Below are 27880 nucleotides of genomic sequence, written 5' to 3'. Positions count from 1 at the left end.
AGGTATGCACAATGCACATGTAACTAACGTAAGCCCACCGGAGGTACGTACTATCAAACGATTATCACGATTCCGAATTCTACGCGAGCGACGATTGTTGTTTACGTCCGCCATGACGGGGACGAGAAAATGGACGCCGATGGGACGTTCTTTTGTTTTCCTAACCTCTCCGGAGATTCTGCGCCATGGTCTTTTCGAAGGTATTTTCCGAATGTCGATTAACGACCGATTATTATCAATCGTGAACCGGGTACAGGGACGTCGTAATCTTTCTACCGTGACGACGTTTCCACCACCCGAAAAAGGTGGCCCGGAAAACCTGGAAATTGCAGTCGTCGTCGAACGTATCGCGGTAGCCAGCGATGTAAATGATTCGAACCGCTGTTCGATCATCAATCCACGGATTTCAATATGCGTTACTCATGATATTCTGGTTGTTTATTTTGCAGAGAGAAAAAAGGAAATGCAACTGGAAATCATTCGATTTTCGGAAACCACCCGTCAACATTTCAAGTGGGAAATCAGAAGTACACGACAATATCGGCGTCATAATTAGGTGTCGTCTGGTTGTAGTTAACGGTAATTATTATTTCATCCTTCACGCTCATTCATTTTGCTCTTCTTGCGGTGGTGTGGTTTTATGGAAAATTTATTTATTCATCCCACTTTTTACTTCGGTTCTGTCCAAATTAAATTCATTCAAGATTTCTCCAGATATCATTCGGCTATGTGGTGATTTCCTCTACAAAATATCCTGAAAATAAATTCCAACGTCATTTCAATTTCGTTCGGATCGAGTCATCGATGCCAACTAGTAGTGTCTAATGTTCGTTTGGTTAAAAATTTATATCTGTCCCGATTGTCCGTTGAAAATCCTTGAAACCACTCGAGCTAGACGGTCGTCCTCCTCGTTTTCTTCCTCCCACCACTCACTCTTTTCTCACTCCGTCCTCTCCTTTCGCATCTTTTAATTAATTTGGTCTGGTTTCCAACAGGGATATCTCTACGCTACGACATGGCATGATAATACTGACGCCGCGCGAATGATCCCCGACTCGGAATCTGACTCAGAATCCGAATCAGAATCCTCTCTACTCCTCGTGTCGAGTATGCGCCGTCTGGGTTGGCTGACTATAGCTCCGCAGTTCCAAGAACCACCGGGCAATTCTATGTATCGAACCACTTCTACGGTGCCATGCCGGGTGATCGGTGTAGGTGAAGGAGATGAAGACGGAGACGGAGATGGAGATGAAGATGAAAATCGAGATGGAGATGGAGATAGAGACGGCGACGCGGAGGGGCGAGGGAAGAGCGCAGCGGCACCGGGCGGACGTCGAGATATAGGTGAGTCCTCAGCGCTGGCGCGGTGCCTTTCAGGTAAGGGGGGGGGCGGGGGGAGGGGAGGGGGAGCGGAAGAAGAAGAAGAAGAAGACGAAGAAGAAGAAGAGGGAGGATGACAACGGCGAGGGTGCCCTCCGTCCAGCGAAGTGAAGGGAGGAAGGGAGATGGACGAAACGGAGATGGACGATGCGATGGAAGAGGCTGGGGCGATGAGGAGAGACGCGAAGAATCTCCGGAGCAACACACGGTATGTTTGACTGCCTACGACTCCTCGAGTCTCTCGCTATTTAATACACAATATGTAACTGCGACGACGCGCGCTCAGTGGTAAGGCAGCGTGGTAAAACCGTACCGTTGTGTCGGCGGTGGTTAGAAACTCCGTGGAGTTTAACGTCGGGCTTGACGCGCGCGAGGGATTTCTACTGCGAGGAGGAAGTTTTTGCCTGTTATTTCGGTGGGGGGTTTCGTGGAATGTCCCGCCGGGTCGGGCGAACGGAACGAACACCCGAGTGCGCAGCGGCAGCGGCAGCAGCAGCAGCAGCAGGCAGCAGGCAGCAGCACGGTTGCGAACGGGCTACCCAGGAACTCCCACTAGCCTTGCCTCGCTCGCCGCAGGTTGGGAGTCGACAGTCCTACCGCTGCCTCGGGGATACACGTCGTTTCCCCTCAACCTACACACCGCCGATATTTTCTCTTCCTTTGCCCCGCACCGGCGTCAGCCGCACCGACACGACGACGATCGTCGTCACAGGCCAGAACGCCGAGGCGTCTTCGCCGCTCTTTTCTCCGCCTTCGCCTCACACCGCCGTATCTCGTTACGTAGTCGCTTTTTCTTCTTCTTCTTCTTCGTATTCTCCTTTTCCCGCACTTAACTTTTCTCTTCGCCATTTCGGTCGGAGAGACTTTTGGCACCACGGGCGTCACGCGTCCACCAATTTCGGAGGTTGTTCCCTCTGCCCTCCCTCGTCGACGTTATAATTTCTGTTTGTTCATCATGCGGTGTGTCGATGCGTGCGTAATGCAAGTATTCGGCAGAAAGACGACGGAGGCTGGGAGAAAATGCCGCCGAGACGCGCCGTCACGTCTGCATCACGCTACGCACGGGGCACGCAGCGATACCGCACTACTACCTACGCAATTTCCACCACTCTTCTTCCGTTCGCATGTTTAAAGATAGAAAGAGAGAGAAATAAAGGAGAAAAATAGAAGGAAAAGGTGGCGAGCTTCTACGTAGCGTTACCTCAGACTGGAGTGACAGCAGCTAAACCAAAGAGGTCCTCTTCTGCTACTCTTCTTTTTCTATTTCCATCTCTATCTCCTTCTCCCTCGACCTTTCCCATGTGCGTTATACGCATTTTTCGATCGTTGGATCTACGCGGTATTTCGTCCTCACCCACCCCCCCTCTCCCCCTAATCCCTATCGCACACCTCGGGTCATGCCCTTCGAGGTTCGAAGGGTTGAACGGAAGATACCTGTTGGCTGACGGGTGACGAAATGAAATGAGAGGGATATTTTGCGTTGTACCCGTGCGTCATTTTCACGAACCCGCATAGGGCGACTCGCGATTCGAAAGAGCGTTTAAAAAATATCCAATCGCGAGAATACCATGGGCGCGATATCCGAGAGCTGGTTTTTCATCATCGGCATTCATAATGATAATAACTACGATGACGATGATGCGTCAGATTTCTCCGCTGTATTCGTTATATTCGATGGTATTCCGATACAACATACGCTACAGCGAAAAAAATAAATAAAAAGAAAGAAAAGGAAAGCCAATTATTTATTTCGAAAGGAAATTTCGACGTCGTTTGGCTGAAATATGACGCTGTAACGAATAATCACCCATTATCATCGCGTGCAATGTAATTTTGAAAGAAAAGATGAAACACGCGGACAAGTGGAGCGGCTTTGACGCGTATTTGTTTCATTTTTCCTTTAATTGATCTTTTTGTTTCCTTTGTCCGTATCGCCGCGTATAATTTTATCAATTCTCCCTACGCGGCTAACGTCGTAATTTTCACTCCCTCCTCTTTTTCGCCCCCACGAGATCGCGTTTATCTCAAAGTCGTAGGCGTCGTGGCGCCACGATTCGAGACATTCGCCAATCTTTCAACGCGTTCACGTTGTATCGCATATTGTACGCAGTCCGTTGATAATTTTTTACCATTTTTTCACCGCTTTTGGTTGCTCGACGGGACCACCGGATCAGAGAATAAAAATGAATTCGCCCGTCCATTGACGTATTCAGGGGCTGAATAATCATCGTAATATGTAACACAGACGACCATTGAGAAATGACGAAATGACGAACGATGGCACACGATGGCGTGGCGTCAACCGAGAAATACGCATATTGTAATATCGAAGTGCCTCGTTGAACGGTGTGTGTGTCGGACGGTCGTCTACTGCGGGCACAAGTATAAAATACACATAATACGTGCGATTCACGTCAACCAACGTGACGTGGAGGTGCGTGAATAAACTTAATAACCGGCGGGTTCGTCGGAGATTCTCCTCGGAGTCTGTCTTTCTCTTCGACGATCACAGGGATCCCCTTCTCCTTTCCGTCTCGCTCGCTCTCGCCACTTTACTCTTGCCCGTCTATATCTCTCTCTGTCGTTTCCAGCGAGACCGAGAGACCGAGGAGGCGACGTGGGTCGCGGGCGTCCTCGGTAACCCGGCGAAGCGGAGGAAAGGGGAATAACTCTTGGGATTTCCTAGAAGCGACGGCGATCGGGCGAGCGATGTGAAAACGCGGAGAACCTCGCTGCAGCAGCCGGCGGCAACGGCTCGACAACCTCGGCGGCGGCGGGGGACACCGGTACGAGGCACCGGATTCTCTCGGGAGATCCAGTCGACTCGATATACGCGGTGACGTGTCTGGTATTCTCTCTTTCTTTCTTCCCTCATCTCCCCCCCCCCCCCCCACTTCTTCTTCTTCTCTCCCCTATCTTCGTTTACATCATTGGATGTGTTACACCGCATAAAAACCTACACATTCGACGAGGCGACGACGCATCGTCCGACGTTGGTGGGAATTGGACCGCGATCCGTCTAATCCGAGCGAGAGGATTCGCCGATCGCCAAATGAAACAACATGCTAGGTCCGTCGAGTGCGACAACGAGCCACGTCGACGACCAAAATCTGGGTGAGTTCCTCCCTGATGCGAAAAAAAAATACAAATCAAGTTACCCCTTCGACCGGTACGATTTTATTCGACGCCGATGTTGTACCGCGGGAAGGGGGGAAAAAACCACCCCCCGTAACAGCGTCGTAAAATTGCGTTAGGATGGAAGGAGAACAGAGCTCGGTAAGGCTCGTTGAGGCGTGTCGAAACTTCGTGTTCCTTTGTACTCCGGGTGTTACACCGCACGCACAGGTAGAGATATCCCGACGGAGCACCCGGAAGGTCCTTGACGCCTGTCCCGATTCTCCGAGCGGCTACGTTGCCGTTGATATCGCACGGGCGTTCGCGTGTGCGAGGAGCACAGACTCGAGAGGTTGAATGTATCGAGCTTCGCGCACACCCACGTATATCCCGAAGCCTCTAACTCAACCTGGCGTCACTCACTCGGCCTGACATAACGTGATATTTACCCCGGCCTATGGGACCGCCGGAGTCTTTTCGTCGAGGACAATAGCTCCGCTCTCCTTTCCCCCGTTCCGCGGGCCCTCCGTTATTCTTCTTCGATCCTCCTCCAGGCCTCAGCTCCCCAGAGCGCGTGCAGTCGAGGTCGATTCCGCAAGACCGAAAGAACTGTGAATTACCGGGAAACGGAACGACGATATTATCCCACAGGGGCGCCACGCCGACCCGACCCATCGACGGGCTCCCATGTTCGACGGACCTTCGTTCGTTCGTTCGTTCGTTATACCTTTTTCTTTCTCTCCTTCTTATTGTTTCAAGTTTTCGGTCAGGGGGTTTCGACGAGGACGCGCCGACGAACCGGGACAGGGGAGAAGGGCCGCGTCCCGGTCCTGAAAAGTACGTAGCGCGTTCGCCTCGTCGACGGGATTCGGAGGTCCTCGTCGCGCGGTAAGTACGAACGCGTACACCCGGCTATGTTTTACTTCGAAAATGGGATGGCCGAGTTCGCGTGACCGTGGCTCTGGATATCCGAGAGCGTTGCGGGTATACGAGGCAACGGTCGAGCTCAACAGGTTTGCGACGGTGGCTCGCGAGTTTAACTCGACGCCGATTTTGCGTCGGAATCTCGAGACTCGGGTTCCACGGGAGACCGGGAGACCCGGTCTACGGATCGGTCCGTGGACAAGGACGGCGGTGCCAGGGAGACTGGGAAGGGAGGAGCCGGAGCTCGGTGTGGTTAAGTTAGGAAGTGGGAGAATATAATGACAGCGCGAGACAAGGACGCGGATAAATGTGCGGCGCCGCTCTGGCGACTCATTCATGCTTTTTACTCGTTAAAGAGAGACTGGCTCAAAGACCTGGAACTCGCCGACTCGCCTCGCGCCTTATCTGAATCTCGACGCAACGTACCTAGCAACGTGGACTCGATACGAACCAGTTAAGGATCGCCGCGATACGAGGCGCACGTAGGTGTGTCCCATAATCCGGAATACACCGGCTAACCCGGTGCCGAGGTGCGCTCGCGACCACGACCAGGGAAAATCGTACGTATTGGTAACAGGTATACGACGTACGCTTACCTTGCACCGCGGCATTCTTGCGGAGGACGCGACCACCGACGTTCGTCAACGTCGCGAGGTCCGAATTTTTTTTACCATGCTCTTCCCGCCTTGGAGTTTGCATATTTTTCCTGCGATCATTTCAGTCAAAGTCGGTGGCCACCCCATCCGATCGGCGTCGCGATCATCGGACGCGTGGGGTGACGGTATTTCTTAAAAACCCCCCCGTAGCGATCGGAGGGAATATCATTCCACCGCTCGACGCCCGCCGATCGATATCGATTGATTCCTCGTTCGGTCTTACGTACGATAATGTCACGTGTACGTAACGAACGTGGATCTATCCCCGGTATGCGTGGCGTCCATTCAAGTTTACCTCGAGCTCTGCTAGAAGAGCTGTATTTTCATCCGGGCTCCGTCACTTCTTACCTTTCCTCGTCTCCGAGTGCAGAGCAGTCGAGTTCTTAACGGGCTTTCCAATCCAAGTATCCGCGTCGTCGTAGATGCGATAGCTACGGTAAAACCTCGTCGGTAAATCGCTCGTCGGATTGATTGATATTCCAACACCGTGTAACCCGTCGACGAACGAACGACTCTCGACTCCGTACCTCCACTCGTCAGTTTCTATCGACCCTACATACCTGTAAGACGTAGGCGCGTAGTTATTCCCCCTCGTCGATATCCCGTTCCCCCTTCGGGGTTCCTCTGACCACCCGACGCGGGACATAAAAGGCCAAGGCCCGCGATGCGTCCCGGCGACGGCACGCGTGCGAGTGCACCTTGATGAAAATCGACACGAAATCCCCTGTAGTTTGGAAATTGTCCATCTTACGTGTATTTCGCGTGACTCCGATCTGATTTGCCCGACCATCGTGCTGATGCTCCGACCATCGTTGTACCAATGCTTAACTTTCAACGGTCAAATACACGCAGTGTGTAGAGTCGCGTCATACGCACGCACGTACATGCCTATTCTAAACGGAAAATTACGTATGTGAAATAGCCATGTTTCATCATCGGTGACATATCGCTGACAGGAATTCATTCTCATCGCGTATTCTATGCGAGCGCGAGACTCGTGGGTAACCACGTAGGCACGTAGTTTTCACCGGCAGCGCTAATCAAACAAATGTACACCTTGAATTCAATCGACGGGGATCGGTTATCGTTGGGTATCGCGATGATGATTCCGTCGATTCGGAAACGGATCAATGGTATTAACGAAACGTTTACGCGCCATTGTGACGTCGATTCGTTGAGGGGGTGAGAAGAAGGAGTCGGCAGGGGAGCAAAGGGTAGAAGAGGGTCGCGTATTGATCACTCCGCACCACTCTTGTACAGCCTCCTCCTCTTCCAGCAATTAGAGTAGGAAGAGCGAGAGGCTAGAAGCGAGGAAGAGATTGGGGTGAAGGGGACGGATCGCCCACATCACGCGAAGCGAATGGGTAAAGGGTATTCGGAGGTAAAGGTTGGCTTCGACCAACTTGCAACTTTTTGTCAATCCACCAAACTACGTATTCATATTTTCTACGCGAGTAGGAAAGTATATTTAGGGATAATATCTCGTAGAGATGTTCCGCAACGAACTTGGATCCGTTGGATGATTTTTCGGAGTACGATCTTTTCGAATCAAGACCGACAATCCGTCGAGTCTTTATTTATACTCATTTATTTATTTATTTGAGTTACCAGTTACCAGATAACTAGGTACCTACTTGTCGAGATAGCGAAAACAGTCGATGTCTCGAAGCGGACGTAATGTTGTAATTGGCAACGATGATAAAAACAAGGCGATTAGAATTGACAATCGTGATAAAAATTGTAAAGCGTTGGTTTCGCGTTGTCTTTTTCTATCGCGATACAAGCTGGAAATATTTTATCACCCTGTACATGAAACAGCACCGACCCACGATCGCGCGACATGCGAAGGTAATGTGAAGTGTAAAAATGAATTCCCTACGACGATAATAAAAGACCGCGTGCGGAACCGTCCGACAGCCGGCGTATCTAGGACTTCGGAGATGATACTCAATTCTCGCGATCACCGATTCTATCAAACTCGAATTCCAAGAATTCTGACCGATACGTCAACCACCGGAGATCGTAATCACCGAGCTACCCCCCCACTCGCCCGATAATAGGAACAATAAAGAAGATTACATTTCTGATAGCGTTGAAAAAAAAGATGAAACAGTCAGTCTTGTGGGCTGCGTATGGATGATCGCGACAACCGTTTCTTCGAACAATCAAATTTTCGGACCAATTGAAAAATAGAAGAGTGAAAAACCACGCGATACCGCACGATCGGAAGGTCGTTTTCGTCTGGCTGCCCTTGTCTGGGGACTGAGGGATTTAAATTAGGTGTTCCTCGAAAGGATAAGACTTATTGTTAGCTATCATGGGCCCGAATACGGCGTACTACGTTCGAACCAAAGTACACCCTCTAAGCGGATTTGCCAAAGTTAGGTCAAGTTGGGGTGGGTTAGAGTAAGGTGTAACCGAAAGCTGATTATTACCAGGCCTTCTGGGAAGAATCCGTAAACACCGTCCGTGGGCCCGGGATCGGTGAAGATAAACGGAACTGGATATACATTCTGAAATCTCTCGGGCAGAGGAATGAAACGAGAATAGGAGACAAGGGAATGGACCGAAAATCAAAAGAGAGCGCGTTGAAACGAGGCAACGATTATTATCAGTCTTGCGAAAAATGCAATCCACAGTCCTCTGGAATCTGGAGGCAACGGAGGAAACTGGGAAATCCTCTCCATTTAATAGGAACGTGGCACCCGTTTCTGGAAAACCCATCCAGGTAAAGGGGAGGCGAAACGAAGATCTTTTGTAACAAAGATCGAAAAAGAATTCAAACATCGTTCTGGATTTTTAAACCTCGTTTCTTTTTGCCTCGCGGTAACTGGAAATCTTTCTCATTTACCTCAAATACGAATGAGAGAAAGAAGTTTCATGAAGCTTGGGTTTTCCTTAGGTACCTACCGCGTTTTCCCCCCTGCCCCTATTTACGGGCGGCTATATTTGACTTCCGTTACCGACAACCTCGCTATTGACATTTTTGCGATCATCTCCCGAACATGAATCAGACATCGTCATCTCTCACGGAATGAAAACTGGTTTATGGTTCTGAAAACCAACCTTAAATAATTCCGAGGATTATCTATTGGGTTATTCAAATTTCGAACAATTATATTATTCCCAGAAGGTCCACGTCCACCTGACTGATGGCTGCAGACCTGTATAAGGTGAGAGTGACTGTAGTTTTAAACTTGAGTCTAAACCGAACGCTATGTATCACAAGAGAAGAAAAATATGGCGTCTCTTAATTATGTGATGCGGTGATATCTGGGAGACTCGAGTCATTGACGATCCGTCGTACGTTATCTGAGGCACCGTGGCCGAAAATTCTCGCGAAGAAGTAGTGTCCATTTGCCGGTTAAAAGGGTACATACCGAAATGATGATGATTCCAGAAAAAGAACAAACGTTGAAAAATCGTCAATCTTTCTATAATCCGTCGTGATGTTTGCACATGAGTCGCGTGCCTTTCATATCTCAATTTTTCTGTACCAAAAAGCGAGAAATGGGCGATAACTCGATGAATTTTATAGATGAATCAATTTAGTTTTCATATTCGGAATCTTCAGATCAAAATACATGAGAAAACCGTAACGATCTTGATTAGACCGTAGAAATCCGAATCTAAAAAAAATGATTCATCTCGCTTTTTTTTTACCATAAATTTGAGGATATCTCTGCGTCAAAATATTCCAATTTTTTGGTCTGCGAGCGAACTCGAGCTTTGCTGGAGTCAGCGTAGCCAGCAGAGTAGCATTTTGTTGTGAGACGTCACCTTCAGGGCTGAGCAGAGGTGACGCCCCACAACAAATCCCCTCGCTCGTGGCTACCTGACTCCAGCTAAACTCGGGTTCACTGGTGAATTGAGAAAGTCGAATATTTCAACCCATGCATGGATTGCGACGAATCAAAGTGGGTCTACGACTAAAAGCAATCGATATGTCTTAATTTTTTTGCTTCGAACAGCGAATAATTGATGATTACTCGATCGATTGCATGAGTAGATGATTTTAGCTTTCAGGTTTGGATTCCTGAGCTGATTACACGTGACATTACTCTTGAAAAACAAAAAAAAAAATGATTTTTGAGCAAACAAAAAATCGATTTTTGGGCCAAATGTAAAGTAGTTCAAAAATTGATTGTATTACACTTTTCTGACGTATTTTGACCTCCGGAATCCAAATCTGAAAGGAAAATTGACCTATCTCTAAAATTGACCGAGCTATCGCCGATTTTCAGCTTTGAGGGGTGAAAAATAAAAAATTAATTTTTTCATCTATATTTATGTATTTTGAGCCCAGGAATCTAAATCTGGAAGAAAAATTGATCTATCTATAAAATTTATCGAGTTATCGTCGTTTTTAGGCATTTTTTGGCATAAATTTGAGGATATCTCGAAGGGAAAAAATCGTAGCTCATTTTGGACAACGGATTCGTGTTCCTGAGGTCAAAATACGTAAGAAAAGTGCCATACGATCAATTTTAAAAAATAAAAATTTTTGGTCAAAATTTGAGATTTTTTCAAGGTGTACCCCTTACGATTTTTTCAAATTTTGGCCAAAAATTTTTATTTTTTAAAATCGATCGTATGGCACTTTTCTTACGTATTTTGACCTCAGGAACACGAATCCGTTGTCCAAATTGAGCTACGATTTTTTCCCTTTGAGATATCCTCAAATTTATGCAAAAAAATGCCTAAAAATGGCAATAACTCGGTCATTTTTCGAGATAGATCAATTTTTCTTCCGGATTCGGATTTCTGAGCTCAAATTACATTAATATAGATTAAAAAATAAATTTTTTTTTTCCGACCCCAAAAAGCTGAAAATTGGCGATAACTCGATCAATTTTAGAGATAGGTCAATTTTTCTTTCAGATTCGGATTCCTGAGGTCAAAATACGCCAGAAAAGTGTAATACAATCAATTTTTAAACTACTTTACTTTTTGCTCAAAAATCGATTTTTTTTTGCTCAAAAATTGATGTTTTTTTGCCCAAAAATCAAATTTTTTTTGGTTTTTCAAGAGTAATGTCACGTGTAATCAGCTCAGGAATCCAAACCTGAAAGCTAAAATCATCTACTCATGCAATCGATCGAGTAATCATCAATTATTCGCTGTTCGAAGCAAAAAAATTAAGACATATCGATTGCTTTTAGTCGTAGACCCACTTTGCTTCGTCGCAATCCATGCATGAATCGAAATATTCGAATTTCTCAATTCACCAGCGAACCCGAACTTAGCTGGAGTCAGGTAGCCACGAGCGAGGGGATTTGTTGTGGGGCGTCACCTCTGCTCAGCCCTGAAGGTGACGCCTCACAACAAAACGCTACGCTGCTGGCTACGCTGACTCCAGCTAAGCTCGGGTTCGCTGGTGAATTGAAAAGTTCGAATATTTTGACGCAAAGATATCCTCAAATTTATGGTAAAAAAAAGCGAGATGCATCATTTCTTTCAGATTCGGATATCTGAGTTCAAATTACATAAGAATATGACAATAAAAACTTGTAAAAAAATTGTTGATTCTTGGGTCAAGAATCTACATTTTTTTTCGGCTGCAATGTCAAAAACTGGCGATAGTTCGATTATTTCACCTTAATTGGTAGATCTGATTACTTAGCGAATTCGTATTCATGAACTCACAGTAGATTAGGATGGTAATTTTTACTCTAACATCGGCGAAAATCAAAGGCTTTAGCTGCTCTGAAAAATTTCGAAGTAATGCGACAATTCAATACGGTGCGCGCGTGTAGTACCAGTGTTATAAAATCGTAGGTAGGTTAATATCCAAATTTCAAGTATAGAGAAAAGCGACAAGTGTTGGTTCGCTGGTCTATTTTAACCGCGTCCCACACAGTGGCATTCCAAGTAACGCAATGCCTCACTATCTTTGATTCTCCTTCCCATCTTTCGATTTCTCTCTATCTCTCGCTCCTTCTCGTTTTTGCTCATTTTCTCTCTCCAACGTTCACATTCGAGATGTAAATTTATAAACCTATACAGACCACAGTCATCGCGTGGGTATTTCACTCGAGGATTTTCCAACGGTCGGGAATCAACACCGGAGAGAAAGAATTAACAAACATTTATCTCGAACAAAAAAAATAAAAATAATGCGCGAAATTTTTGGAGCATCGTTATAATCGGTGTAGCATTGGCTTTGCACGCGTGCCAACCCTTTCGATATTTACTGTATCGTACAACTTGACCTTTGATAACCCCGGAGGAAGGGGAGGGGGCTAAATTATTTCGTAATCCATTACTTGTCGGAATAAATTATTAGTATAAAGATTGTGCGACGATGAAATTTCAACCGTAGGATCGAACGGTGGCTGGTTTGGATTTTAATTTTCTTTCTCTCCGCAATCAGGAGGCACAGATTGTGATTTATTGTTTCACAGATGACTTGATATTTTATCAGGTAGTTTTATTTATTTGCGGTAAAAGCACTTTGATAATTAAAACAAGATTGAGTTGGGTCAGGTCAGGTCGGGCCGCACTCTCGCTCGTTTTTTTAGATTCTTCACGGGTAAAGAAAGCAGAATAGACCGTTCATGGCCTCCAATTACTCAGCCAACCCCATTTCCAATATATGGTAATCCAATCGAGATACGGGCGTCATCGTTTTCGAGACAAATTTTTCAGGCTCTCGTTTTTGTCGCGGTCTTCACCGTTATGTATTCAGGTTGAATAAACCCTTTCGGACCGTGAGATTCCCTTGGGAACTTAACTCTGGACACAGCTTCCCGGTAAACCAGGAAGTTCAGTGACGAGCGGAAGTCGTTTACTTCCGGTTCAAAGTCGTTATAGTCCGACCGACTCTCCTTCGGTGAGATAAAATAAAATTGCCGGGGGTCCCGAAAATTTCTCTAAACGTTAACAGGATCGTAGGCAATAAACCGTCTAGACGTGACAAATATTCCCTCAGCTACTCTTGGGTACGCATGTCATCCGGTTTCATCCTTTCGAAGGTGAAAATTTTCTCTCTCGAGTCTCGAACCATCCCCTACAACTGCGGAAAATTCCACTGTTCTCTGAAACATTCGCTCATTCAAGGCGTTCCTTCGTTGAACAGTTAGAGAAACTAATAAATCAAATCCCCGATACTGTTTTCGGGAGATAATACGAAGAGCGGCGTTTCGAATCAGTTTCAAATCAAGAGGCATTCGTCGGCATAGGTGTTTCCCGAGGGAAGTTTTCGCACGTCATGAAATCCTGATCGGTAGTATTCCAGAATATCTTGGTAAAAGCTTCGAGATATCAATCCGGTAACTTCTTCCTTCTGCGGTGATTCCAGTTATTATTCCCGCAGGATGAAAACTCATTTGATTCCCCCAGGAAAATTCGGTACACCGATATGTCGCCTGTACGAATAATAATTCCCAAGGAATTTTCCATCCCTCGCCCTCAAACCTTTCGTAACGTCCACTCTCTCAGATTTCTGCTATCCTGGCTAGCGTCTTTTCAAATTTTCTCAAATCCCTCGAGTTTCGCGGATAAATTCAGATGGTCACCAGCCAACGAATATTCTTTCTTTATTTTATTTGTAGTCCACGGGATTTCCGTTCCTCCCGGATGGAAAAAAAATATAAAAATTTCGTTCAACGACCTTCCTGCTTCTCCTCATGCCTTGTTCATTTTCTTATCCCTCGGGAATTGGTCCACTTCCAGCGGCATCACCTGTAGTTCCAGAAATCGAGCTTCGGTTCATTCTGCCTCCCTAGCTAACGGGGAATCGTTTATTCTTCTCCCAGTTTTATACGTCAACCCTCTCTCGCATCGTAGAAACTTTTTACAGATGGATTCGCCGATTTGTTTCTTTTTCTTGGTTCTTTGCGATAAAATCCCCTTTTTTATCCAGCGATACCAGCAGCATAATAAAAGACAAAAAAAGTACAGAGGGGATTATGAAACCCTGCAAAGTTAATTTCGACTTGATCTAACAGCCAAATTTGAAGACAAAGAGGAGACTGGAATGAGCAAAAAACCAGGGGGCGAAAAAAAAATCAGTAGGGATGAAATAACCCAACCAGCTCTTCCCACGGGAATTTTATTAGCCCACTTTTTTATCCGAACATCAGAAGCAACGGAACAAGTGTCTTACCCGTCGACGATAAAATATTATCGTTCTTATTTATTAGCAATTAGTTTTGATTGTAGTTTTCGAGACATCGGAGCAATCCCGGATTTTCGAAACCCTCAGGGCGACGATCGGGGTTGGACGTTAACAAAAAACAATTAGAATTTGCCCGAAAATCCGGGACATCCCAACCAGGGTTGTATAAAGTTTGAGGTAGGGACCGGTAGGGTTCAGTCGCCACGGGTTCGAAGCTACAAGTTTCGAGTGCGGGAATCTGAATACGGGGGTATCCCGAGGGTAGAGGAAATGAAGGAGGAGAAGGAAGAAAACGGGCGCAGCGAACCAACCCCGCGTACTCTGGAGCCACAAGTGAAACGCGGGAGGTTCACAGGAGAGCAAGGGAAATGGAGGACAATAATTTGGGAAGGTATTTCCCGAATCTGGAGCTCGTCGTACAAAGCAACCAGTTCTGGAACTCCCTGCAACGCTTCGGGAATAGGGCGATACGACGAAAAGGCGGAAACAGAACATCGCCAACGGTTAAACCGAAGAATAATGAAACGCGCCCGACGTTGTCTGCTGCATTCGATGGAAGACAGAAACGCGCGGTTTTGTATCAGGATAACATAAAGTTGGAGGAATCCCTCTGCGAGGGAAACGGAGTTGGAAACCCTCTGCGCAAGCTCAAGATTGTTGATTTTCAGGGTTCGAGGGTTTGGGGTGAAAACGATGGGAGGGTAGCGGAAGCGAAACGTCGACGATTTTACAAACTGATTCGTCGCTCGTCCGATCAAAACTCGCACTCGATTACAAGTTTTCCTTTCACTTCCAATACGTTTTTATTTCTCCCACGTACGCCTGTTTTTTATCTCTTTTTTCAATATGTTCCCCGTTTCATTTCTTCGGACAAACATCCGCTTACCGTACGAAACGAAACAACGTTCAATCACAGATAAATCTACGAGTTATCCTGAATATCGTACCAGGATCGGAAACCCGTCGGAGTTTCCTCGAAATCTCACGACCAGCTCATCTCTCGCAAGGTTTCTATTAGAGCTCTCGGGGATCAGCTGTAATATACGCAGACGTTTGTATCTATTTTGGTTTACGACGTTTTGCTTCGCACTCCTCGGCACGGTTTTCACCTCCGGCGTGTATCGGAGTAAAGTTTATACCGCGTCGATCTTCCTCCCCTAGATCCGTCCTCCTTCTATTTTCCATCCATGAACGCGTTTATGCCTCGACAGTTTGATACAGGCTAGGTAAGGTTCGTTCGCTGGCCAGCGTTTACGTCTCTCCGATGTTACGCGCGATATACGGTACGTAGTTATAAGGTTATGCCCTCGTAACTCCGTTCATCCAGATGCGACGTAAACGCGCACACGGTAGAACAAGAGGATTTTATGGTACATACGTAAAACGCGAAGGACGCGAATCGTGATCCTCTTGCAGGCGCAGTCACGTTACGATATACGTTACGGCGCGAGCCATTACGTTACATACCGCCGTATACGCGATATCGTATTCTCTTACGACTGTTGATAACTCGCGATTGATTTTCTTTAATTTCTCGAAGGTCGGTTATTTTTATCGTTCGAATTCCTTCCTCCGCGCTGATTTATTCTCTCTTTCCTCGTTCTTTCTCTGCGTAGGCATCGTTGAATGAAAAATAAACCCTGAATTCAGGAAGTACGAAATAAAACAGATTCCCTGTGCTTGATTCGCGCTGCCGGAAGTAGTGCGACCGCAGCAGCCTTGCGTGGGAGATTGGTATACGCTTACGTGAGACGCAAACCCGAATCTCGTTTGTAAAATTTTTTCACCACATATTCTCCTCTCCAGTTCACTAACTCCCTCTTCGTCTCGTCGTTTCTTTTATTTTTTTTTTTTTCATCTCACCTTCCCTACGATTCCCAGCCCTCTGCCTTTTGTACCGGAAGAAACGATGGCCTTTAAGCCCAAGAACTCCGAACCCTCGAGTGACCCATCGCCGGAGTAGCGGCAAGCGTAGTAGCAGCGTTAGCAGGTTCGTTCGTTCTTTCTTTTGTCCGAGAATCTATGGGTGAGCACCTGCCAGGGCGAAGGATGCTATATCCTGAGCCGGGCTGACATTTCCCCTCCCTGCAACGCTCTGCCTCGTTTTAATACCTTTTTCATGAACCGCGTCGCTCGCTCGTTAAAATCCCAATTGGCTCTTTTGAAACGCGAAAAAACAACCCTTCGAGAACTCACTGATATCTCGAAATTTTCAACTCAATCGGAAATCGAATGGGATCGTTGGAAGCCAGTTTCTCATTGTCGGTAAAAGGGCGTCGATTTGATGTGAACTTGATATCGACGTTGGACTAAAATAGGTGTCCTTCGATACGCAGTTCTATTCCTAGATGCACCGACAATGAGAAGAAAAAAAAAAAAAAAAAACGATAAGAGAGCACCTCGCTGTGGTAAGACGCCTAAGTCGCCGGTCAGCGGAGGCATCTGCCGAACATCTGCTGCCAGACGATCGTGATCATATCGCTCTTAGCGTGCAAGGTGCATCCTGTAAGAAGGAGATCCCGAAGCGTCCAAGTCGTTATTATCGCCATCGGAGGTAGAATTTTCAAAATTGATTCACCGGTACTAAAAAAAAGAGACCTAGAAAACAAAATCGAATTACTGATTACAAACAAGTTTGTTCTCTCGTTTTACAGAGCACCGGTGAACTTTTGAGTTTTTCAAATCGAAATGTAAATTACCAAGAAAAATTAAGGTCAGGGCCTACGAATATCTGACGTATGCTATACGTATACCTATCGATGTGCCATATAAATCTTTCTCTTTTTTTTTTTTTTAGTCTCTTCAAATCTATCGAATGCAGCACCTGCCCTTTGTCGTCTCCTATACAGGGCAAATCCGTATACATTCCCAATTTTTTTTATACTTTTTTCATTCACAGATATAATCAAATCTGGCGCCTCTAACGGGTCTGCAACGGCGCGGCATGGCGTACGGTGATCTTGGCAGCTTATTAATCGTACGATCCGGTCGAGTCACGAGAAAAACGAGAAAAAAAAAACCGACAGAGACTAAGAAACGTATTAGGAATTGATGAATTTGAACATGTCCCCGTAAAATCAAAAAACAAAACGATAGAAAACGAAATGGGGAAGCGAAAAGACACGATCTTCGTCAATTGATCGCTCGATCGAGAAGATCTGGAGGATCTGTTCTCCCCCCCCCCCCCCCCCCCCCCCCCCTCACTTTTCAACAAGTGCGGGTATAGGCCTTTTTTCGTGCGTTTTGAAATTTTGAAAAAGAGTACATTGATCCCTGGAGAGGTAACGTCGATTTTTGCCCCAGGGAGGTAGCCGAGTCCACGCTAGAAATGACCAATTTCCCCGTCCACTTTACATGCGAGAAAAAGGGCCGATTTCATGCACGTGTTGAGGAAATTAATTTTGGAAACGACTGGCATGTTTATCCGCGTCGCAAATGTTACGCCATTAGAGTTTCTATCCGTCGTGCGTACGTGGGTGGTTAAGAATGTACAACACATCCAAGTCGGAGTCTATCTTCTTCTTCGTCTTCGTCTTTTTTTCGCCATCCTCTTTTTCTCGCTCCCGTAGTCGTGTTCGCAGTTGGTACCGCAGACTCCGTCTCATTGAGACGGCGCCGAGACTTCGGAAAAGGTTTCCCCAGGATCTCAAGTCAATTTTAGGACCAAAAATTTTTCGGAAATCAGAAATTAACAAAAAATAACGGAAAATCAAGAGGAGTATGACAAATCAATCAATTTGCCAAACCGAATGTTATCGTCGATGAATAATAGGAAGGCGATGACTTGGCAGAAGGCTCGAACCAAAGAAAAATAAAGTAAAATAATGGAGAAAACGAAAGAAAAATAAATTAAAATAAAAGGAATTCCTGCGGTCGTAATCGGGCCCCAAGGCGATGGGAGGAGTCGAAAGGTCGCCGCGCGGCCTCTACGCACACATATTTGCCCCCACGTCGCGTCGCTCCGACTTCTTTAGATGAAAATATTGGCTCTCATCCACCAGAAGCAGGCATATGCATATGGGATAAAGCTGGCTCGCCTCTCTCGTTTTCTCTCGCTCTCTCTCTTTTTGTACGAGAATACGACGGCATCTACTCCCGTAGATTCTATCGTACGTTTCACTGCCCTGGGTGTGGAGGAGGGCGATTTAAGGCTATTCTCGGTCCCCGGGATAGCCGCGAATAGCCTCCACCTCCGGATAGCGAAGAGGGCTTCCCCAGTCTATCCCCCACTTCGACCCACGTCCAACAACCTTCTCATCCGACTACTATAGGTGCTGTTGCACTATTACTTCGCGGGGAAACTGGCATACACGTATGCACACGCCTATCCCATCTCGACGTTGCGTATAGTCGCGCGCTTTTAACGAGAAATCTGTCTATTTTCGGTTTTTCAACTATGCAGGTGAAATTCCTCGAATATCGCTACTTAATTTGTAAATACCTAGGTATTTATGGGGACGTGTCGACGAGGATTAACGCGATCCACGGAAAAATCATGTCTGAGATTTGAGAAAAGAATTTTGAAACCGAGGGACAAAGGTGGAATGAACATCGGTCGATTCACCTCATTCGAATGATACGAATTTTCTGAATGGGTATGCACGGGTATTCTCGTACATGCCTCTTCCATAGACAACAGATTTCCATCCGGTGTTCCTGGAAGTCAATCGTGTAACCCCCGGAGATAACGGAGAAAAAGGTAGAGGGAGATACGTGAAAAAAAAAAGTATTTCTCGATTAAGTTCTGAATATGGATACCCGGAGCTAACATAGCGGTTGTAGAGAAGAAACTCGACGTTTATTCTTGGAAAAGTTATACCAGCAATGCGAAGCGGTAATAATATTAAACCGCATTTGAGAAGGATCTTAAGAGGAAAGACGTTTTCGCAACCGCGGACAGCCCGCGTTATAAGATACTGACTCATCGTTAATTTACGTTGTTACGCTACTCCTGCTGTAAAATTGCATGGTATTTCCGGTTTGGAAACCCTACATGAAATATCGATATACTTCATCTTCTTCGTTGTGATTTCTACCGAATTGTCCATGTGCCTTAGTTTCCGTACAGATATACATTATTTGACTCGTCATACCCACATTCGTATAATATCGGATGAAGATGAAGCCAATTTTTTCTGATCGAACTAACTTGTCGCAAAAAGATTCTTTTGGAATACGATTCTTTGTACTACACGCATACGTTTAGGCATGCCTGTACGAGAAATTCATTCATTATTCTGCAATAAATGCCCCGTATACGGACGGTATAACCGCGTAGATGCGTGATCACGTGGTGAAAGGTTAAACTTTAACCATTTCCTCAATGGACGAGATAAAGTGCTGCGAAGAGCGGCTGTAGTATTTCTACAAAAAGTATACATACATTTATTCATTAAAGATATACCGTGTATTGTGGGCAAAGTGATAATGCATAGAGATAAAGACGAAACGAAAATTCGTCAAAGCAAAGACGGTTAAAAAATTTTTCCGGATCTTCGCACCGATTTCGATCGAACGGTAATTTCATCCAAGTTTTTTTTTGTCGATTGGTGGCGATTCGACGACACGTGCGCGCCGGTGATATATATCGAATTATTTTTTGTCAAAAATTGTTAACCATGCATCCATCTGGAGTTCTTCGAATGAGCATAACGGTAGCAGCGGGGTCTTTCCTAATTGTACCTGGAATCGCTCCAACCAGTGAACCGGCCAAATCACCGGGCGTTTTATTTAACGTCATGCCTTCCTGATCTTCTCCCTTTTCTCACGATCTCGCCATATTGCGTATACGGTCGCATGAACTTAAAGTAACGCGCGACGCGGATCGGAAGAATGAAAGCTACGAAACTGAAGTAACGATGTGATGTCAAAAAAAAATTATACAAAATATATCCATAATTTGATTCGAATCTCGGAACGAAACGATAGGCCACAACGAACGATGTATCGTGAATTCAGCTTCTCCCCATGCACTTGAGTGAGTGAAATTTGAAGGAACAGAAAAGAGGGGTAATTCGTAAATAAGGGTTGATAGTCTTCCGATGTTCCCTAATTCGTTTAAATTCATTGGCGTCGATTCCCTGGCAAACTTTCGATCGATTGCCTTCGACGTCTCTCGAGTCGCTATGGCGACGGCCCAGCGTGGGACTTGAATGTCGTCGCAATATGTGAAAATTATTAGGCGAGTACTCGCGCAGATTCCTCGGAAACGTCGGCGTTCGTATTGTCACCCGCTGCCGTGACGGAAATCCAGTAGTTATGCGGGCTGAAAATATACAGATGATGATTTTCCAATATTTACAATCAATCGAAATCAATTACCGGCCATGGTCCGAGGATAGAAGGCCTCCGCGACAAATACACCAGAGTTTTTCAATTCCCCAAAAATCGTGACCCCGGAGAAAATCTCGCGCCTTCGGATGACGAGTGATCGGTCCTAATTTCTCATATTCCGAGAAGGTGTCTGTGAAAAAAATCTATGCACCTACAAAACGATGGGGTATCAGGTACCGAATAATAGAAGACATCTTCAGAATTTTCGTATATTTTTTCCGGCTCTTTCTGTATGTACAACATTTTATCGTGCTAGCCGATCACCGCGTACATAGAAAATGTCAGTCTTGTCGGAAATATAGCAAGAAATCGTACATGGTACGTTTTATATTGCGGTGTACTTACGATTAGTTCGACAAAAGCGTGGCATATGTATAATGCAATAAAATCGTTATGTAACATAAAACTCCGATCGCGTTTGGCGACTTCAACCGGTATAGTTTTTGTTTCTACATTAGCGTACACGGTCAGAATGAAGTCTCTGTAGAAACTAAGCAGTTTAAAAATATCATCGCTACCTATACCTATACTGCAGCGAGTACCGCGACACATACATACGACTGCAGCATAGCAAAATGCAATGCAACGGATTAAGATTGTGGTGCGGTATTGCACAATGGTATAATAATAACCTGCGTCTACCGGAAGTCGGAAGTTCGGATCAGCAGGTACACGTTCTTCTGCACCGTACGACGATAATTTTAATAATCCAACCGCATATACGCGGAGGTAGAGAAAAGAAAAAATAAAAAGGTTCTCGCAAAATTGAAAATGACTGCCATCTACGATACGAATTCTTATAGGAATAATTCAAGTTGGCTGCTCCAAACTTACTCAACGTGGTACCGGACCGGCAGCTGGTCCGAGCAGCGCACAAAAGAAACGTAAAAACAAGCAAAAAAAAAAAAATGGATTGGAACACATATAGGAGGGGTGAAAAGTGTGAAAATAAAAGAAATAGAAAAGCGCGGCTTTTTAGCTGCGAAAGCGTCGGCTTTGCTCCGCAGGCTCTCCTGTTCTTCCTTTTTGTTATTCATTGTTTTTCTTTCTTCTTTTTTGGTCTGCAGGTTTATCATCCGATCCTCTTATGGTTTCCTCTGCCCACTCTCGTCCTTTTCTCGGCATATCCTTTTTATTTCTCTTTTTTTTCGTTGCTTCAGCGTCCCCCCCTTCCCCGAGGTCCTTGCGCGCAGCTTCTTTCCTTCACCTCTTTCTGCTTCTTCTTTTACTCCCCGTCCTCATCCTCTTCCTCCTCCTTCTCCCTGTCTTGTGTTTCCACCATCATCGTCTTGGCGTTAACGGCGCGCAATTCTAAGAACACGTCAAAGATGGTAGCTGATAGAACCCAACAAAAGATCATTGCTGGCATCATCCTCATTCCCGATTAATTTGACTGAGGTACAATGAAAAAAATTTGCGCTTCGTATTCTGACTTACTTCCAGATTTACAGCCACTTCCCCCCTTCGTCCGCTTCATTAACTAATATGCATGGTGATTTGAAAACTCCTATTATCTCATTTAAAATTTTACCACTACTCTCTTCAGAGCAGGTGGTTCCGAAATCTTAATCAATTCCCCAGTCCGAAATAAAATCAAGAAACAGTTAGAAAATTTTCAATGTTAACGTTGATTCAGTCGATTCAGTCAATGATTTCGAGACCGATTGCGCTTTTGAATTTTTGAATTTGTCGCGCTACGATTGAAAAAATTATTCTAAAGCGTTTAAAATCGCCATCTGTGAATCATTTGGTACAACAACATTTATACAATTACCGACCTCTGGCAAGGGCAGCGCTGATCTTCATCCCCCATTAACATTCCCCCAGGAATTCTCTAGAAGTCCCTATGTTCTCTAAGTTGCCGAGCCTAAGTGCATTGTCATCGAGATTATCTCTATATTCTACTCAGTGACTCTACTGTCCTGCTGTCGCCTCGTAGTAAATTGAAAAATACGGAGTGGATTAGAAATTGATCAAAATCCCGAGCTTTTTTGTGTACGGTTATAAGGATCATTTGATAGAAAACGCATCATGTCCAGCAGTGCTTTATTCGGTAATAATGCCGCACGAGGAACGAGCAAAAATCTCGTCGAATTTAAGGCCGGTAAAATGACTGTAAAAGGAAAAATGGTACATCCAGATACTCGGAAAGGATTGCTCTACGTTTTTCAGTCGGACGATTCATTGATGCATTTTTGCTGGAAGGACAGAACTTCCGGCGTCGTCGAAGACGTGAGAAATCAACCAAAAATTTATCACACAATCTTCAATTACCTGATATTTGTTCCTGCAATTTTCAGGACCTGATTATATTCCCAGACGATTGCGAATTCAAACACGTACCTCAATGTAAAACTGGTAGAGTGTATCACCTCCGATTCAAGTCCTCTAGCCGAAAGTTCCTCTTCTGGCTTCAGGTAAAACAAAACAAACAATGTGTTGGGAATCCAAGTCTCACGAAGCTTAGTCTATTTTTCCCCATCACTCCATAATATGATCTCCATTCATATTTCATACTATTTGCCTTACAGGATTTGAAGACTGACAAAGATGAAGAATATTCTCGCAAAATCAACGAAGTATTGAACAACCCTCCAACTCCTCCAACACCTCGCCTAGGTGGTGGGACCCCAGACGGAGACCTTCAGAATCTTCTAAACAATATGTCGCAGCAGCAATTAATGCAACTTTTTGGTGGCGTTGGTCAAATTGGAGGATTGAGTAGTCTTTTAGGCACAATGAGTCGAACTTCTACCGGACAAAGCACCAGGGCTTCAACAACTTCGGCTTCTACGCCAGTTACAACCAGCGCTGCTAGACCGCCAGCCTCACAAACACCAGCACCCGCTGCTGTCACGGACACCCCAAAACCATCTGGTAAGTAGTAGAAAAATATTTTTAATTATTTTAGATAGATGGAAATTTTATCGTTTACTATTACAAAACTTCACCCATGCTGTTTCATTGTGGTTTGCAGGTAATCGTAGAGCCATTGGAAGAATGGCTACAGGAACACCTGCGACGGGAGCTACACCTAACAATCCAATCCAGCTCAGCGATTTGCAAAGCTTTCTTTCCGGGATACCAACACCAGCAGGAAGCGAGCCACCACCTGTGCAGGTAATTCCATAGTCAATGAACTATAAATATGACATTGAGGTAGGATTCGGTTTGTACAAGAAGAATCAATGATCCGTTCTGGGAATACTGAAATCAAAACATTGTTGCAGTACAAGTTCTAATTAGGTTAATCCTTGCAAATTTATTTCGCACGCCTTGGACGCAAAGCAGGCGAGGATGTTATTTCGTTTTTATTATCATGCAGCGATCTATATTATATTTTTTGTACGCTCCTATTTTTTTATTCTTCGATTTCGATGTAGGGCAGTTATTTAATAGACGTATGATCACATCATAAGATATCATATCTTACTTCTCAAGATCCAAATAATCCGAAGATATACGTATATTTACCGTTTCAGACATCTTATCCAGTTACCGTTACAGTTTTACACGGTATACAAATCTAACGTCTCGGTGCGTAGATTTTTTAAGTTAGTTAATTAATGAATCTTACAACCGTTTGCGACGGGTACAGCTGCTTACAATACTTCCATGTAAATAATCCTCCGACATTACGAAACATTGTTTACACGTTTGTCTTTACTAAGGTTTTAAAAATCCATAAACGTGTATTATACTACACCGACTCGTCAAAACTGGATGAAAATTTCAGTTTAACGCCAACACTCAGGTCACATCTCATGAAGCGCGTCCTTAGAACCTGCGAGTCGCACTAAAAAGCCGCAAATTCTGAAATCCGAATTCCGTAAAAGTGAATCGCGAACTCAGACACCAAAGGAAGATGCTATCACGATTATTGGGTAGCTTTCTTTGTCTAAACACGTCGTGGTTGTCGGAAGCGTTGTTATTATTCAACAGTTGGGCGATGGGAAATGTCAGGATAGGGGGTCGTGGTATTATTTGTTGTTCTCGGTCAGCTACAGCGCAGCTTATTGTCCGCCAGCAGAGGGGCATAGCGAGCGAACTGACGAGTGCGATCCCTTTGGCGATCGGCGCTTCAACCGAGACCCTGGAGAGTACGATGAGCGAGTACTTGCCAGTCGGAGACAACCTGTGCACGACGCTATCTTCCCCCCAGTTCTCCCAGGCGCTATCAATGTTCTGGTCTGCTTTGCAGTCGGGCCAGGCGGGCCCTGTCGTCCGTCAATTCGGGCTTGGAAATGAAGCGGTCAACGCGGCAGCTACAGGGAATCTGGAAGAGTTTGTAACTGCTCTTGAATCAGAAGCTAAAAGTGGAGGCGGAACCAGCGGTAGCGCTCATCAACAACAAGGGCAAGATGACACGAGCAAAAAACAACCCCCAACCCAGGGAGGAAGTGGTTCATCCGGCAAGAAGGATGACGACGACGAGGGAATGGCGCTAGATTAGAATTCTCATATACCCGTTTCATTTTTCCATGTGTCAATACATACATATATATGAATATATAATATGTATATATGTGTGTATACGTATATAGAGAGAGAGAGAAACGATAATATCTTCATACTAATTATCTCATCTGAGAGAAAGCTTTCTCATTTATATACTAAAGAAAAAGAAAATACTGAATCAAGAGTCTACGGAAATTTTATATTGTTTATACTAGACAACAGAGTAGGCAACTTCTATAACCGAATTCATGATGATGATGATGATAATAAACGAGATCACCTTATTCAAACTTCAAACTTTCGAGGGTTTTCACTAATGATAGACAATTCTTCCGTTTGATTCGTTCTGAATAGATTTCCTCTACTAAACGTGTTTTTTTTTTTTTCACTTTTGATAAGTGATAACGCGACTTTTATCAATCGATGCAATTAAATTTGAAAGATAAAATTATTATTGCATATACATTAATTATTACTATTATTGTTATTATCTATCGCTATTATTAGCCAAATTGTTAGCCAGGATAACGATAAAGGAAAAGAATCGAAAATTGAATAAACAATATAGAAAATCAATCCAATTTGACAATGTGGAAAAGAACGACCATTGTGAACTGTTCGGCAACTTTCTGACATTTAACAAAATCGTCACACGAGCAAAATTGCAACCGTTAGAAATATTTATCTTAAATTGGTGAATTTACGGTTTATTATCTTTTTATTTTGAGAATTTGAAATTTTTTCTCCTGGACTGGGTATTATAGAACCTTCTGATTTTATTGAATTTAATATTTTATCAAATAATCCTTGTTCAACCGATGTAACAATCTATCTTAATTGGCTAAGGGTGGCGGGAAAATTCTGTAGTCCAATCCGCGACTCTTCCTCACGGCGCACTAGCTCCTGGTAGGCCCTAGCGATAATCGATATAGCACAATTCCGAATCCAGTAAAGTAGCGTTTTCAAGTTCCCTTGCTTCCAACGTCATATTCACTGTAGACAAATTCAACAAATCCCACAATTTTCTGAAACCAAAATAATTTTACATTTCTGCGAATGGAAATGGTTCTTTTCTTTTTCTTTATGACCGAAAAATAAACGTGAAAATTTGAATTTATCGCTAGGTAGTTATAATTATTTGTTTTATTTTATAACCGTACAGAGCAGCGTACAAAATAATTTCAAGGCTTACGATCACTGAGCAAAGCACTTCAAAATCGTTGCAACTCTAATTGGAGAGGGAGATTATGGATTTAAAAAAAAGGTGTCAAGTGTTTACCTAGTTGATTTGCGAAAACTTCGACCGGTCAGAAACTTATTGCGTCCCAATCAAGAAGGTACTTGAATGACGTGCATTTATCGTCGTACAATTGAACAGTTACAAATCTCAACGGTATAAAAGGATCAAAACATGACAATAAATAAAGAACGAAACTAGAAACCCAGATAAATTTTTTTGGCGGCAATCGAAAAATAATTATGCAGTATTCAAATACTAGTCAACAAAGATCGTTTGGGAAAAGACAACGATCGGTATATAAAACATCAAATCAAATCTACTAAAAGCTGAAATCATTCAAGACCTATTCGAAAATGTTCTTTTTTTTTTTTTGTCTAGTATGTCTAAAAATTTGACAAAATTTCGGGACACGGTTTCGGAACGTTTAACTTTTCGTGGTGAAGACGTCCCTGATAATGGCGTAGTTTTGATCATGCGCGTTTGTTAACGGAATTGAACAAGTATGAAGTGAGTGAGTCAAGTCCAGTAATGGGGCTAAGACCCGATCGCCGAGTGGTTGCGCGAATCGTGTTGCAAAAAATACTTGGAGATAATATATAATTTCGTCACGTTTCATCTTGATTTTTGTGTTAATCTGACCGTGAATGTAACAGTAAAACGAAAGAATCGAAAAACATTGCTCATATCTTCAAATTTCTCGACAATGAAGAGTTCACCGAACATAACAATGTCGTTAAAAAAAGGCTAACCGCTTAAAACTAACGACAGATTTTGCAAAAAGACCGATTATAAAAAAAATACTACAATAAAGAAAAGAAGCAGAAATATAAAATTGATGATCATAATGTAATAATAATATGGGGATTGAACGATACTGCGTCAAATAAGGTGTTATTCTGCACAGTGGCAATTATTGCAGCTTTATGAAAAACTAAAAGTTATTTATCATACAATAAGTGCAGTTGTAGCAGTGTTGTTGATGTTTTTTTACGTTTTTAGTCGGTTCTTTTTTCAGTATTTTATTTGCCTCTTATTTATTCTTATTACTAGTCTATGCACGTTAGGTTGTAGTATTTGAAATATCGGCATTGTTATGACAGCAATGTGAGTGTGGTTAGTAAAATGGCAACCTTGACACTCGACGTCGTTGGGTTATATTCACGATTTTGGCGCTCCTTTATTGTCGAATAATATGAATTGCATAAAATGGGGTTATTATTTTGACCTATTATACCTTATGACAAACAGTTAACGATAACCGTAATAAACGTGGAGCGATTGTATCTTTGCCATAATGAAGAAATAAAATAGAACGAAAGTGTAAGAGCAAGAATAGAAACACCGTAGATACATTGAGCTATATCTATGGGATACCGAAGGGAATATAGGATTTATTACTACGAGCACACGGAAAAAATCTAGAACAAATTATTCATCGAAAAAATAATTAATTTAATCAACGCCATGATTTTTTTTCATGAAATTTGTTTTTTTCAAGCCATTGAAAACCGTGATAAATATTTTTCATCGTCCCGTCAATCATGATAACACAATATCATGATCACCAAATTTTATTACGTTGAATAAATTAATTGGTATTCTTTCTTCTCTTTCTCTCATATCGTATATAACTTTTTTTTGATGCATAGATTTTTT

General features: G+C 44.0%; 1 protein-coding gene and 1 long non-coding RNA gene across 5 annotated transcripts; one reads left to right on the top strand and one right to left on the bottom strand.

The window, feature by feature from the left end:
* Window positions 1–1402: 1402 nt before the first annotated feature.
* LOC105683918 (proteasomal ubiquitin receptor ADRM1 homolog) lies at window positions 1403–27431 on the top strand. 4 transcript variants are annotated; one of them, XM_048659424.1, is made up of 5 exons: window positions 1403–1588; window positions 22827–22943; window positions 23058–23403; window positions 23504–23646; window positions 24554–27431. In XM_048659424.1, exons 1-5 carry the CDS (start codon window positions 1454–1456, stop codon window positions 24977–24979), a joined length of 1167 nt encoding a protein of 388 aa, XP_048515381.1. In that variant the 5' UTR covers window positions 1403–1453; the 3' UTR covers window positions 24980–27431. The 4 variants fall into 4 exon arrangements, with proteins under 4 accessions (XP_048515381.1, XP_012252332.2, XP_020706798.2 ...); XM_012396909.3 differs by lacking the exon at window positions 1403–1588 and adding an exon at window positions 20452–22758 and having other exon boundaries at window positions 24728–27431; XM_020851139.2 differs by lacking the exon at window positions 1403–1588 and adding an exon at window positions 20452–22758 and having other exon boundaries at window positions 24557–27431.
* On the bottom strand, window positions 19502–21004 carry LOC110116882. Its single transcript, XR_002305557.2, has 3 exons — window positions 20872–21004; window positions 20515–20677; window positions 19502–20458 (listed from the first exon to the last, which is right to left on the bottom strand). It is a non-coding gene; the product is annotated as an uncharacterized LOC110116882 (long non-coding RNA).
* Window positions 27432–27880: the final 449 nt, after the last annotated feature.

Source organism: Athalia rosae, chromosome 8 (genome assembly GCF_917208135.1).
Source record: "Athalia rosae chromosome 8, iyAthRosa1.1, whole genome shotgun sequence".
Classification (NCBI taxonomy): Eukaryota; Metazoa; Arthropoda; class Insecta; order Hymenoptera; family Athaliidae; genus Athalia; species Athalia rosae.
Note: the sequence above shows the minus strand (reverse complement) of the source record. Positions and strands in the feature narration are given on the sequence as shown.

Excerpts from the sequence above, each read along its gene's own strand:
- LOC105683918 (XM_020851138.2), top strand. The coding sequence starts at position 22,558 with ATGTCCAGCAGTGCTTTATTCGGTAATAATGCCGCACGAGGAACGAGC. Across the intron at positions 22,944-23,057 it reads AGTTCCTCTTCTGGCTTCAG|GATTTGAAGACTGACAAAGA; the intron begins GTAAAACAAAAC and ends TTTGCCTTACAG. Across the intron at positions 23,647-24,553 it reads GCGAGCCACCACCTGTGCAG|CAGAGGGGCATAGCGAGCGA; the intron begins GTAATTCCATAG and ends ATTGTCCGCCAG.